Source organism: Meles meles, chromosome 9 (assembly GCF_922984935.1).
Source record: "Meles meles chromosome 9, mMelMel3.1 paternal haplotype, whole genome shotgun sequence".
Lineage (NCBI taxonomy): Eukaryota > Metazoa > Chordata > Mammalia > Carnivora > Mustelidae > Meles > Meles meles.
In genome coordinates this window covers 20297255-20310424 of record NC_060074.1, presented here as the reverse complement: position 1 = coordinate 20310424, position 13170 = coordinate 20297255, and the positions used below count along the sequence as shown (strand labels likewise).

At 41.5% G+C, this 13170-nt stretch overlaps 1 protein-coding gene across 1 annotated transcript; it reads right to left on the bottom strand.

Moving 5' to 3' along the window:
* Positions 1-9900: 9900 nt before the first annotated feature.
* LOC123950992 (gamma-crystallin F-like) lies at positions 9901-12280 on the bottom strand. Its single transcript, XM_046019540.1, has 3 exons — positions 12272-12280; positions 11938-12180; positions 9901-10173 (listed from the first exon to the last, which is right to left on the bottom strand). The coding sequence occupies exons 1-3, from the start codon at positions 12278-12280 to the stop codon at positions 9901-9903; spliced, it is 525 nt and encodes a 174-aa protein (XP_045875496.1).
* Positions 12281-13170: the final 890 nt, after the last annotated feature.

Below are 13170 nucleotides of genomic sequence, written 5' to 3'. Positions count from 1 at the left end.
CAGAATGTGAAGACAAATTATCCTTGTGACAAGGCTGTTTTCTTCTTTTAACATTTGACTGATAATGTGAATAAAAACCTCCCTGGGTAAAACATGGTAACTCAGAAGTACCATTCTAGGAATAATTAGATTTCAGTTTCAAGAAATATTCAAAGAAATATTTAAAATATTCACTTTCTTTTTTTTTTCCATTTTATTTATTTTTTCAGCGTAACAGTATTCATTCTTTTTGCACAACACCCAGTGCTCCATGCAAAACGTGCCCTCCCCATTACCCACCACCTGTTCCCCCAACCTCCCACCCCTGACCCTTCAAAACCCTCAGGTTCTTTTTCAGAGTCCATAGTCTCTTATGGTTCGCCTCCCCTCCCCAATGTCCATAGCCCGCTCCCCCTCTCCCAATCCCACCTCCCCCCAGCAACCCCCAGTTTGTTTTGTGAGATTAAGAGTCATTTATGGTTTGTCTCCCTCCCAATCCCATCTTGTTTCATTTATTATTCACTTTCTGACTTCAATTTTGAACATGGATCTCACAGAAGCCATACTGGGATGCATCATCCATGAGGGAAAGGAGAGATGAAAATGGACATAGTGTTACACATATTAATTACATGTGCATTATGTGCATAATTGATATTATCCTTAAAGTTACTAACAATTTTTGCATTTGAATTATTATTTCTTTTTTTTTCTTTTTAGATTTTATGTATTTAGTTGACAGAGAGAGACACGGCAAGAGAGGGAACACAAGCAGGAGCAGTGGGAGAGGGAGAAGCAGGCTTCCTGGGAAGCCTGATGTGCAGCTCAATTTTAGGACCCTGGGATCATGACCTGAGCCGAAGGCAGACGTCCAAGGACTGAGCCACCAGGTGCCCCATTATTTCTTTATTATAATCATTATCATCAATATCATACTGATCCTAAGATATCAAGACCTTGTTCTCACACGTGACCATCTTTTCCCTTTTGGAACACTGTGATAAAATGAGGATAAATAAATGAATCAGATGAAAGAAGGGGAGGACCCTCGGCCACTCACCCCTCTCCACAACCCTCACCTTGTCACTTCTTTTCCTTGATTCTGATGATTCCAGAGAAGGAACTCTGGGACAGAATTTGAGAATTTGGAGGACATTGCTTTCTTTTTGAATACCAAAAACCTCAATAAATCCTCAGCTTCTCTGCATTCAGTCAACACTGATGCTCATTCTAGATGAGCGTCCTTTTACCCTGTTTATTTTCTGGTTCTTGAAAGAGGAACTTCCATCTCCCATGAGCATTTGTTCTCTATCACAATGCACTGAGGACATACAGCAGTCTCCACTTATCCATGGTCTCAGTCACCCGAGGTCAACAAGGTCTCAGTCACCTGAGGTCAACAAGGTTTGGAAGCAGATGATCTGAGAGGATGTCAGAAGGTTAACAGTAGCCTAATGTTTCGTCACATACCTGTGTCATTGCTTCATATCACCATGTAGGCATTTTATCACCTTGCATCATCACAAGAAGAAGGGTGAATACAGTACAGTAAGATTTTGAAAGAGAGAAAGACCACATTCTTACAACTTTTATTACAGTGTATTGTTGTAATCATTTTATTGCATGATTACTTATTGTTTTAATTTCTTCTATACCTAATTTATAAATTAAACTTTATCATAGATGTGTATGTATTGGAAGAAACATAGTATATAGGATTTGGTACTATCCACTTTCAGGCATCCACTGGGATGTAGTCCCTGGAGAAAAGGGGAAACCACCATTATAGACCCTGAGGCCAAGAAGACAAAATAGCCCAGAAGTTTATTTTTCAAATCAGAGCAGTTTCTTTTTTTTTTTTTTTAATTTTTGTTTCTTTTTAAAATTTCTTTTCAGTGTTCCGGAATTCATTGTTTATGCACCACACCCAGTGCTCCATGTAATACATGCCCTCCATAAAACCCACAACCAGGCTCACCCAACCTCCTCCCCCCGCCTTTCAAAACCCTCAGATTGTTTTTCAGAGTCCACAGTCTCTCATGTTTCGTCTCCCCAACTCCCTTCTCCTCCCCAGCTCCCGATGTCCTCCGTGTTATTCCTTATGCTTCACAAGTAAGTGAAACCATATGATAACTGACTCTCTCTGCTTGACTTACTTCACTCAGCATAATCTCCTCCAGTCCCGTCTGTGTTGATAAAGTTGGGTATTCATCCTTTATGAGGGAGGCATAATACTCCATAGTGTATATGGACCACATCTTCCTTATCCATTTGTCCATTGAAGGGCATCTTGGTTCTTTCCAAAGTTTGGCGACTGTGGCCATTGTTGCTATGAACACTGGGGTACAGATGGCCCTTCTTTTCACTACATCTGTATCTTGGGGGTAAATACCCAGTACTGCAATTGCAGGGTCATAGGGAATCTCAAATCAGAGCAGATTTCAATTCAGAAGATCAGCTTCCTTTCTAACAAAGGAAGAACAGGATTCAAATAAGAGAAACTATAAATGGATGATAAACCCTGACTGTCCTATGAATACTTTAGAGACTGACCTAATTTACTTAAAGAGTTAACCCAGAAAGGCATTGAGTGTAATTACATCAATATATAATAGAGACACTGGAATTTAGAGAACAAAGACTTTCTGTCCTAAGTTCTTATTCTATTATTTTGTTATTTAGTGATGGCTATTTATTGGATAAATCCAATCCAATAGTGGAAAGATTAGATTGGTATACTTTGTAAATCCACCAAAGTCAAATATTAGTCTCAAATACTGTCCCCTTAAATTAAAAAAAGAAAGAAAATCAAGCTATCACTCATTACATGCCAGATATATGTTAGGTAGTGTTTCTATTTTTATTTTTTCATATCCCCATTTGACTGAAATCCATGATTTTCCTAATGTCTTCAACAGAGCAAAGTATTCTGCCATAAATTACCAGGTAACAGAGCCATCAATTTTGGTGAAGAAAGGAAAAGAAAGCACCGTTATTAAACACCCAGCCTGCACTTAGCACTGTGCAAGGCAAATACATACAATATTTTACTTTCCCTATTTAACAGACAAAAAAAAAAAATCAAGACATTTATACATCTTAGAGTATGCGGAAAGCCATACATCTGTGCCAGGAGGAGCAAGAAGCCAAAGCCAGCTGCTTGTACTCCCGTCCTCATGTGAGGACCATCCTCACATCTCTGTTCCACACCACAACTTGCACTAATGTGCACCAGACTAACATGGAGGTGTTCTTCCTGGAGTGAAGCGGTTAGTAATTAGGAATACCAGTTTTTAAAAAATACAAGGCACGTAGGCACAATTAAAGAGAAGATGAGAAGAAAGGCATACCTTTCCAAGTAAATTGAGAAATGTGGCATATCCTGTCCCCTACAAATGTGTGTGTCCAGGGTGGTGTGCCTGGAGCCCGAGGGTTTCTGGGAAAATAGTTTCCAAAATGTTCCACTGCCTTCATTTTCACAAAGTAGATATGTAAACTACGAAATAGTAAACAAACTCTGAATCCTGAAGACACGTCTTCTTCGTGCATTCTCTTTTTTTCCCTCTCTAATTTGATACTCCGTTCAATTTGGCTAACGTGGCATAAATGTGTAAGTGAACATAACCAACTATGCATCACAGTCCCCTTTTGTGAAATGCACACTCCTTGTAAGGTCGAGCTATTATCAATGTATATTTATTGCGAATCAAAGACTTCAGTTTTTCCTCTTTCCATTTAATTAGTAAGTATGGCACTGAACTCTTCTACTGCCTAGAGTAAAGGTTGTTCATGAAACTAATCATACATGTAACTCTTACTAAAGTAGCTCTTTACCTCTCGATGGCTGTAAACAGTTTATCACTTCATTATTCAGTCTTTAGTCAAAATTCTAGTTTCCTCCACTGTGGAGAATTCCTTCAGTCAATCAGCCTGACAGCATCTTTCTTTATGGCTACAAATGCAGCAGGGTAAAAATAATTGCATGTCAGAACAAAAGGAAACTTTCCATTGTCCTCATCTTGTCAAAAAAAGTACTGGAATTGAGTTTTGAAAACTAGCACAAGATTTGAACATTCTTAAAAAGTGTCTCTTTTTGATATGCCTTTTTCTTTGGCTTGGAGCTATTAGAATTGTTTGAAAAGAACAGCATGCAATATTCAGGTTCTCGGCTGGTTATGTTAATGAATACTTCGTGAATTTCCCAAATTCTCTAGGTTTTATTTTTCAAATTCCATAAATAGCTACTCTCAGTCAGCTGTTTGACAAACATTTTCGAATATTTCTGCAAAATAGCTGTGCGTGCATCTTGAAGGGAAAATCTCTCTGAATTCCTTCATAACTGAAATGCGGGACTTTGGTATCATCCAAATATGGTATTTGGAGCAAGACTTATTCTTCATATCTAGCAAGAGCTTATGGATGTGTCAGGACCACTGATAAGGCAGGAAGCATCTGGGTCCCACTTGTTGAATTATTCTTTGTCTCCGACTAGATTACATTTCAACAACTATCAAATAGGACTCCATCTTACTTGATTTTTTTCAATAGTTATATTAATGAGACTTGGGGCTCTCTTGTTAAACATTTGTAATCTGAAACCTGTGCACAATACCCTACATAACCTTCCTAAAAATGGATTGTACAACCTGGATTAAACTCTCATTCCTCTTGACATTCCAGCATCCGATGAGAGTGACTTCCAGGACATCGAACTCAGCTCTCTCACTTTCTGACTTTTATCTCTTTAGTGGTTCACTGTTTTTCTCATCACTACAACTCCTATAAGATCTGGTTATTCTTTTAAGTACGAACACATGATCCTATTAAAAAATGATTAAGGTATTGATCTGGCCAGGGTAAAGTCAAAGATGAATATTTTTAACCAGTGATTTTTCATGCTTTTCATAAAATCTATAACAATGTCAATAATTAAGGGAGATATTAAATATTTTTTTCCTTTGGGGTTTTATTGTTTCTCTTCTTCAGTTTTTTTGATTTCCTTTGTTTTTTTGTAAAAACAGTACATAATTTAAGAGAAGAATCAGAAAATATAGAAAAGGAAAATAAGAAAATAAGAAAGACACAATCTCATCTATAAAGAGACAACCACTTTAATATCATATGAGTATGTTTTGGTCATATTTCTTCTGAGCACACATATATACATGCATAATTTTAGACCAATTTCTGTATACATTGGTATGCACACACACATAATTTTAATGTATTGAATCTTATTTTAAAGATTTATCTTTGGCTATGGGATCCATTTTACACAATTTTTTTAAAAGTATTTATTTATTTTGGAGAGAAAGAGAGAGAGAAAGCATGCACCATGCACGGGCATAAGTGGGGGGAGAGGCTGAGGGAGAGAATCTCAAGGAGACTCTGCATGGAGCACAAAGCCCAGTGAGGGGTTTGGTCTCTCACAACCCTGAGATCTAGACCTGAGCTGATATTAAGAGTCGGTCACTCAACTGACTGAGCCACCCAGGTGACCCAGTTTACACGATATTTTTAAATGACTCCATAGTTTTTAGGGGCGCCTGGGTGGCTCAGTGGATTAAGCCGCTGCCTTCGGCTCAGGTCATGATCTCAGGGTCCTGGGATCGAGCCCCGCGTCGGGCTCTCTGCTCTGCAGGGAGCCTGCTTCCTCCTCTCTCTCTGCCTGCCTCTCTGCCTACTTGTGATCTCTCTCTCTCTGTCAAATAAATAAATGAAATCTTTAAAAAAAAAAAAAGAAAAAAAAATAAATGACTCCATAGTTTTTAATCTATGTATGTATAGTCATTGGTTTAAACAATACTTTTTTTTTTTTTTTTTTGAGGGGAGGGAGAGAGAGCATGTGCGGGGAGAGGGGCAGAGGGAGAGGGAGAGAGAGAATCTTAAGTAGGCTCCATGCCCAGTGCAGAGCCTAGCGTGGCACTCGATCTCATGATCTTGAGATAATGACATGAACCAAAATCAAGAGTCCAATGCTTAATGACTGAGCCACCCAGATGTCCCTAAATGGTACTTTAATGTTGGTCCTCATATTACCTCATTTATAAGTTTCTCTCTTATAAATAGTCCAGTGCAGCCATGATTGAACGAAGATGAATTTTAAATTAAACAAAAACAAAACAAAACAAAAATCTCCAAGAACTGACTAAAGTTGTTTTAAAGCATGGAAGTTTGCGACATAATCCTTGGTTTAACAAATCTTCAAATAGTTGAACAAAATATTACCAGCAATCTTGAATTCAAACTGGTTCCTTTTAATTCGTTTTCTTAAATAATTTGTTTCTCCTCAGCTAACTAGGAGTTTCTCTAATCTGGGATCCCTCATCTCTCCTACACTCTCCTTGGATACGCTAGATAATTCTATAGGTTCAATCATCATCTCTGTAAAGAAATTTCCCAAGTCTCTAGCACTGAGTATCTTCATCAAGGGCTTTTCAAGACCACTCTGTTCAGGTGATGAACTCCCTGCCTTGACTCTGAGGATAACCCTTCATTTTATGTTCCTTGCAAGACAAAAGTATGGTGTGAATACGTGGCACAAGATAATTTTCTTCCCCTCATACGTATCTTACAAAAGTAAAAAGTTGAATAAAAAATGCAAACTCTATTTTCTGCAATACCAGAAGGGAGATGATATATGAGACTGTAAAATTACACCTCAGTGGTGCTGAAAGTGGTAGGCTCTTCGTTGATGCTGTTCAGGGAGAAGAAAGGCCAAGGCTGCGAAGGCAGGAGGGTCGAGAATGTGGCATAATGGGGCAGAGTTTTGGAAACTCCAACACAAATTCACTTTCTGTGACTGATGGGTTCAACTGGAAGTGACAATTCTGTTTCCTTGCATCAGAGGAGCTGCGGGACCAGGAGAAGGACACGATGGAGCTAAAATGGAAGGCCCACAGGGAAAAGATACTTGACGTGTCTTTTATTACCATCTTGTCAGGATGCAAACTTCAGGCTGGACAAGGCCGCGTAAGAAATTGCACTGAGCAAAATAAGTCAAGCAGAGAGAGTCAATTATCATATGGTCTCACTTACTTGTGGAACATAAAGAATAACACGGAGGCCGTTGGGAAATGAAGATGAAAGGTGAATTGGGGGAAATCAGAGCGGGAGACAAACCATGAGAGACTGTGGACTCAGAAACAAACTGACGGTTTTGGAGGAGAGGGGTCTGGGGGTTGGATGAGACTGGTTGTGGGGATGGGTGAGCCTGGTGGTGGGTATTAAGGAGGGCATGTATTGCATGGAGCACTGGGTGTGGTGTATAAACAATGAATTTTGGAATACTGAAAATAAAATAAAATTAAATTAAATTAAAAAAATAAATTATCTAAATGATTTTTAAAAAAAGGAAGAAAGAAATTGCACTGAGGTAGTAGTCCAGCTTCTGGTCTGTCTGCCTATAGCTCTTAGTTAATGGAAATCTTTGCTTTTAACTTGGAGAATATGATTCTATTTGAACTCTGTGGTTAATGAATTGAACACATGAGAAATCAGCCATAGTAAATGGACATCCCATAGCTACCAGACAGTGGTGGGACTTAAAGGTCCCCAAAGGTCATCCTTTGTGAAAACCTGTCTCTTTTTGCCTGAAGAATTCTTTTTAGGGTAGATTGTGTCTATGCAGAGGTGGCCAAGGAGCACCCCTTAGGTTCAGCTGGATCACATTTTCCCTGTGTTTTAAACTGGTTGAGTAATGATGCCTTTAGGTGGACATGTACTTTCCAGTTCATCTTAAATGCCTCCAGCTTCTGTTACTATGTTCCAGCAGCTCCTCACATTCTTGTTACCTTCCTGGCCACCCAGGATGTTTAGATTTACCCCTCCTCCCTCCCTTAGGTCGAGGTACTATCTCCAGAAAAGAATGTTCAATGCATCACACTCTGATCCAATCTGCAGAAACTGTTGGTTCACATACATTTTCTCCTTTTATGAATATATTTGCTCAACATCACTGGGCTTATTTTGAATCAGGCAGACTCTGCTAGATCCTCCAGAGGATACAGATATGTTTGAGACATTTTTCCTAGCTCTAGAGGTTTAGAATCTAGTAGGGGAGGCAAAGGTGTCAGCTTCCAGAATGAGACTGCTGCAGCTGAAGGGCCGTCACCGAAGAGGGAGAGGGAGTAGAGGAGGAACTTGTGCCTGTAGGATGGAGGATGATTCATATTTATTGTCAGAACTTCAACTCAGTGTAGTTCGTGGAAGAGCCACGTGATGAGATGAGGCCGGGACCTAGTCCCCCACGGCCTCAGTCTGTGAGAGGTGACAGTGATAACTTCATTATCTCCCCATGAGAGACTGGACGTTTGATGACTATATAAAGCTTTCACGTGTTCTCTGCCATCTCTTCATTTTCATTTCCTATCACTCAGTTTCAGGCTGTGCTGTATCTGAAAATGAATTACAGCTCATCTTCCCAGCTTGGGTGTCTGCCCAATAGACATGTAATGAGAAGCGCAAAGGTCATCTTAAATTTTCGTGTAGCCACATTAAAAAGGATAAAAGAAACAGATAAAATTATCTTAACAATAGATCCAACTATTATCATTTCAGCCTTAAATGCACATGAAAAATGATGAGATCTTTCACATTCTACTTTTTACACTAAGTCTTTGACATCTGGTGTATATTTTACACCATGGACACAGCTTCGTTTTGGACAAAGCTCATTTCAATTGTTCAGGGTTGTCATGTGCCAGTGATTGATGTCTTGGTCAGCACGGATTTAAATGTCCTTAGAGCTCCTCCACATACCTTGGAGCATGCATGGGTGTTAGTGAAATAAAACATTAGGCGTAAATAATCTGACGGCGTTATTCCTCTAATGTTTGAGGTTTGGGCTCAACATATTTCCTAGCTGAACATATTCCCTTTATTTTCTTTCTTTCTTTCTTTCTTTCTTTCTTTTGTTTAAAATAGAAAATCGCTTGCAGTAGTTCTTTCATAATAATGGCCCTTCAGCTCCCTAAGACCATATTTCAACAAGATGTTGCCATTTTTACCATAAGACAAACCCCTAAGCTAGGAAGAAATTTGTTTTTTTCTCATGTACATGATAAACCTCTGAAATGGAGAAGTCTAGGATTTACACTTAAAATCTTGTGATGTAATAAAATACCTAAGTAGGTTTCATTTGAGGAACTTCATGTGCCCTGATTGCATTTTAATTTCCTGATCATGCACCACCTGCCTTTACTTCTGTCCCTCTGTGCTCATTCTTAACAGTGCACACACTACCTGAGTGCTCTGTACCTCCTGTAAGTAGAAAAATATTTGGAAGAGTCATTTGGGTTATTTGCTTAGGTGACACTTCGTTCTTATATTTATGCTCTGGATGCATAAATAATAAATCTATTCAGCCAGTCACATATGTTTAGACCTAATTCATATCAGACACAGTTATCTTAGTAAACTTATCTAACTCTATCCCTCAGCTTTCCCACTTAATACGATCTTCAAAAGAGATGTCTACTAAGGGAGAGTACTAAGAAGGTGATGAGGGCTTCTGCCAGAAAGCTTATAGAACACCTTCCTAGAAACTACTCTATGCAAAGCTAAACTATGTCAGTGACTTTAAAATAAGAACTCACGTAATCCACATCATAACGTTATGAGATGAAGAATATTATTACCCTGAGTTTTACAAGTTGGGAAACTGGGGCACAGAAATGCTAAGAACTTGCCCCATCACCAATAGCTAGTAAGGATTTGGACAAGGCATTTGAGCTCCAGAGGCTGTGCTCCCAACTGCTACCCCATACCACCCTTTCCACTGATATGTGTAAGCAAATCCATGTTATTTCCAGCTTGCATTCTGCTGAACCTAAAAGGCAGACAGGACCACATAATTGCATCAAACACATAGGAAATATTTTATTAGTTTCCAGATGGAGAATAGGGTAGAGTACATATACTTCAATAGTAATCCACGGCTCTCCTCAATGAGCCCACTCGGGCACTCGTGGCCCCCCAGTCGTGGTAGCGCCTATAATCCCCCGGTCTCAGCAGGTACTGCCGTCCCCGGTAGTTGGGCAGCTCGTAGAGGATCCAGCAGCCCTCCAGCACGTGGAAGGAGTGGATCTCACTGAAGTGGAAGCGGTCATGAAGCGAGGAGCAGTCCTCAGTGATCTCTACCATCTGGCCCCTGTAGTCCTCTCGCTCATAGATCCTGATCCTGTGGGAGCTGGTCTGTGGGTTTGATAATCAGCAGATGAGGAGAAGTCAGAAAACCTAGCTCTTTGCAACCAGTCACACACCCCACAAGGGGAATGGACATCTCTTTATCTTTTCTATATCAGAGACGACAAGTTTTAAAGATAGGCAACACCAGGGCAGCTGTGTACAGTTAAATAAGTTGAACATTGCAAAACTGAAGAAGGCGTCATTCACCTAGATCAAATTATGCATGGCGTTCCCTAGAGTTTCTAGGACCACAATCTATTTGAATCATACATGCTGGCCCTAGTTAGTATCCTTCTTAAGTAACTATATACATATATTTCTCTGACTTTAAGGGCTTATAGTGGACTGAAGTGATCCTTGGATGGCATAAAAATAATTATATATTTAAATAAATTTTTAAAGGGATCCCTTGGAAAGACAGTTATAATTTTTGAATCCCAAGAATATTAGAAGAAGCTAGTGGGAAAGGAAGCCAAGTTGCTTTTACTTCAGGTGAAGTCTCAGACTGGTGGCAATTCAAAAAGAAAAGTCTAGCCCAGGCAACCCCTAGTCCCTTCCATCTGCTTTAAGCCCTGCTACTCTAAGATCGTGAAAGGCAAGAGCCATCACAAGGATGAGATTTATTTGTCAGTTCTAATACATGCTTCTGCAAGTCTGCTTTAGGTAATGAACCAACATGGGAGCCAAAGATCATGAAGGAGACCTGCCCAGGACCAAGGGAGCATAAAACCTTTAGAAAAATGGAAAGTTAGGCTTTTTTGTCTGGAGCAAATTCTGCTTGTCTTTCCTTGAGCACTTGCTCTTCTCTTATGTCCCTTCCCAGAAGGCGCCGATCGTCTCAGTGTCTTCCTGCTCCCACCACTGGACGCTCTTTAGGAGAAGTTCTCACAAGCGACCGTCCGCAGGATGAAAGACGCTAATAAGGAATCTCCCGCGGCTGGGAAAGGACCCACACGTACATCAGTTAATTTGGTCTTCACGGCAGTCTGGCGCATGGGACGCAACCATTCTAGACTTCTCTTCTTTTATGAGAAGCTAATGACTGGGGTGTTCGGTCTGTAATTAGAAAAGTCCAGATGGGAAAGGAGAAACCCGGACTTTCAGGTGCTTCCTGCTCCTCTGGGTCCATCAAGGCATGGGTTTGAGTCGGTTTGAGTGGGTTTCACACTTTGCAAAAGCGGCACATTTCCCCAGGACTGTGTCATAGATTAGAGAATCCCCCGCTGTGGGATTCCAGGCCGCAGGGACTCGATTTGGGGAACAGTGGGTTTTGCAGGAGCTGCCAGAATCAGCTTGTTGGTTATTTGTTTTGACTGAACGAAGAGCAGGACTTGATGTTCATAATACAATAGTTAATATTTAAGGGAAGTGGCGGCTTGCCATGTGGTACTCTGCTTTCAGCCTTATTCCAACCCTATGACTTAGCTACTTGTATTGGCCCCATTTTACAGATGAAGAGAGAGAAGTAGCCCGAGGAAGTAGTCCCAGGACACCTGATGAACCGGTTTCAACATATTGCTTATTCGTCACCTTAGCCAAGGACACCGTGAATTTTCCCAGTAGAGGTGAGTTTAATTTTAGCAAAGCAAAATAAACCTTTAAATTGAAAGCACTGCACCACATTTTCAGTGGCAGAAAACCTAGAGATATTCAGAAAGGAAAGGAGAACATAGAGAAGCAACAGAAGGCTGCCACCCCGTAGTCTGAAAGCCCTGTCTGGAGCGCTCATGAAGCGGGAGGACCCAGCAGGGCCTGGGGGGCTGGACTCACGTGCGGGATGAGGCGGCAGGAGCGGATGGAGTCGCTGAGGCCCATCCACTGCTGGTAGTCGGGATAGTCCCCGCGCCGCAGGAAGTACTGGCAGCCCGCGTAGTTGGGCTGCTCATAGAGCATCCAGCAGCCGCTGTCCACGCGCACCGAGTTGCAGCGGCTGAAGTAGGGCTGCAGGTTCGGGTGGTCACTGCTGCATTCGTAGTGGCGGCCCTGGAAACACCGGTCCTCGTAGAAAGTGATCTGCAAGGCAAGGGAGGGAAAGGCTCAGTGGCCTGGCCTCAGGCCCCAGCGTGCTGGGCCCCCTCCCGGCCTGCGGCTGCGCTGGGCTCACCTTCCCCATGGCTGGTGATGGAGGTCAGTGATGGGCCGGCCTGGCGCGGGTCTATATAGCAGGAGGGCTGCTGCGTTGGCAGGAACAACACAAAAGGGGCCCGCGGGGTGAGGAGGGGATTTTCTCTCTCTCTTTTCTACATAATGACTGCGGGGGTGGGGTGGGGGGACTTATTGTATGTTTTCTCTTAGACTCTCTAGTGTTTTCGAATTGATGACCTGTGTTAAAACTGTCCCTTGGAGCCTCTGGGGGCCTTTAAATGAAGCCTATTTAGGAATTTAGAACTGAGCAAAGGCCCTTAACCGAGTTAATACTTACAATGAAATATTTCAGTTATCTTTTTAAATTTCAAGACCATCTCCTTTTGAGTAACAGAGCCAGGTAGTGACTGAGTCTGAGGTCAGAATGGACCCCAGCATAAGACGTTTTGAATAGAGAGCATTTTCTTGGTGTGTGAATCTGGAACATGGGGAAGAACCTGCCTTCTCCATAGTACATTGAAAGTAAGATGAGATTTCCCTCCAAAAGGAAGAGCCTCTCCATGACCCTGTAGGCTGACAAGTGGGTACAGTAGATATTGCTAATACTTGAAGAATGGTGACAGGGGGTAGGGGCGTGGGAGTGGGGGGCTTAGACCCTGAGGCAGCCAGGTTTGGACAAGGGCCTCCACTCTGCCCCCTGGAGACTGGGCTGGACCAGGGTGATCTCCAGTGCCTCAGCTGGGGTGCCTTTCCCAGCACAGGCAAGGAGACCCTCACTTTTGGAATTCATGAGGTCACTCACTGGGGGTTCCAATTCACATGGTAACTTTCTATTTAATAATTGTGTTAAGTGCTAAGCGTATTTGTTTGGACCTAGCTGCTAGTTAATGTGCAAATATAACAAAATTTTAAATCCTA

Excerpts from the sequence above, each read along its gene's own strand:
- LOC123950992 (XM_046019540.1), bottom strand. Across the intron at positions 10,174-11,937 it reads CCTGCCGCCTCATCCCGCAC|ACCAGCTCCCACAGGATCAG; the intron begins GTGAGTCCAGCC and ends TCAAACCCACAG.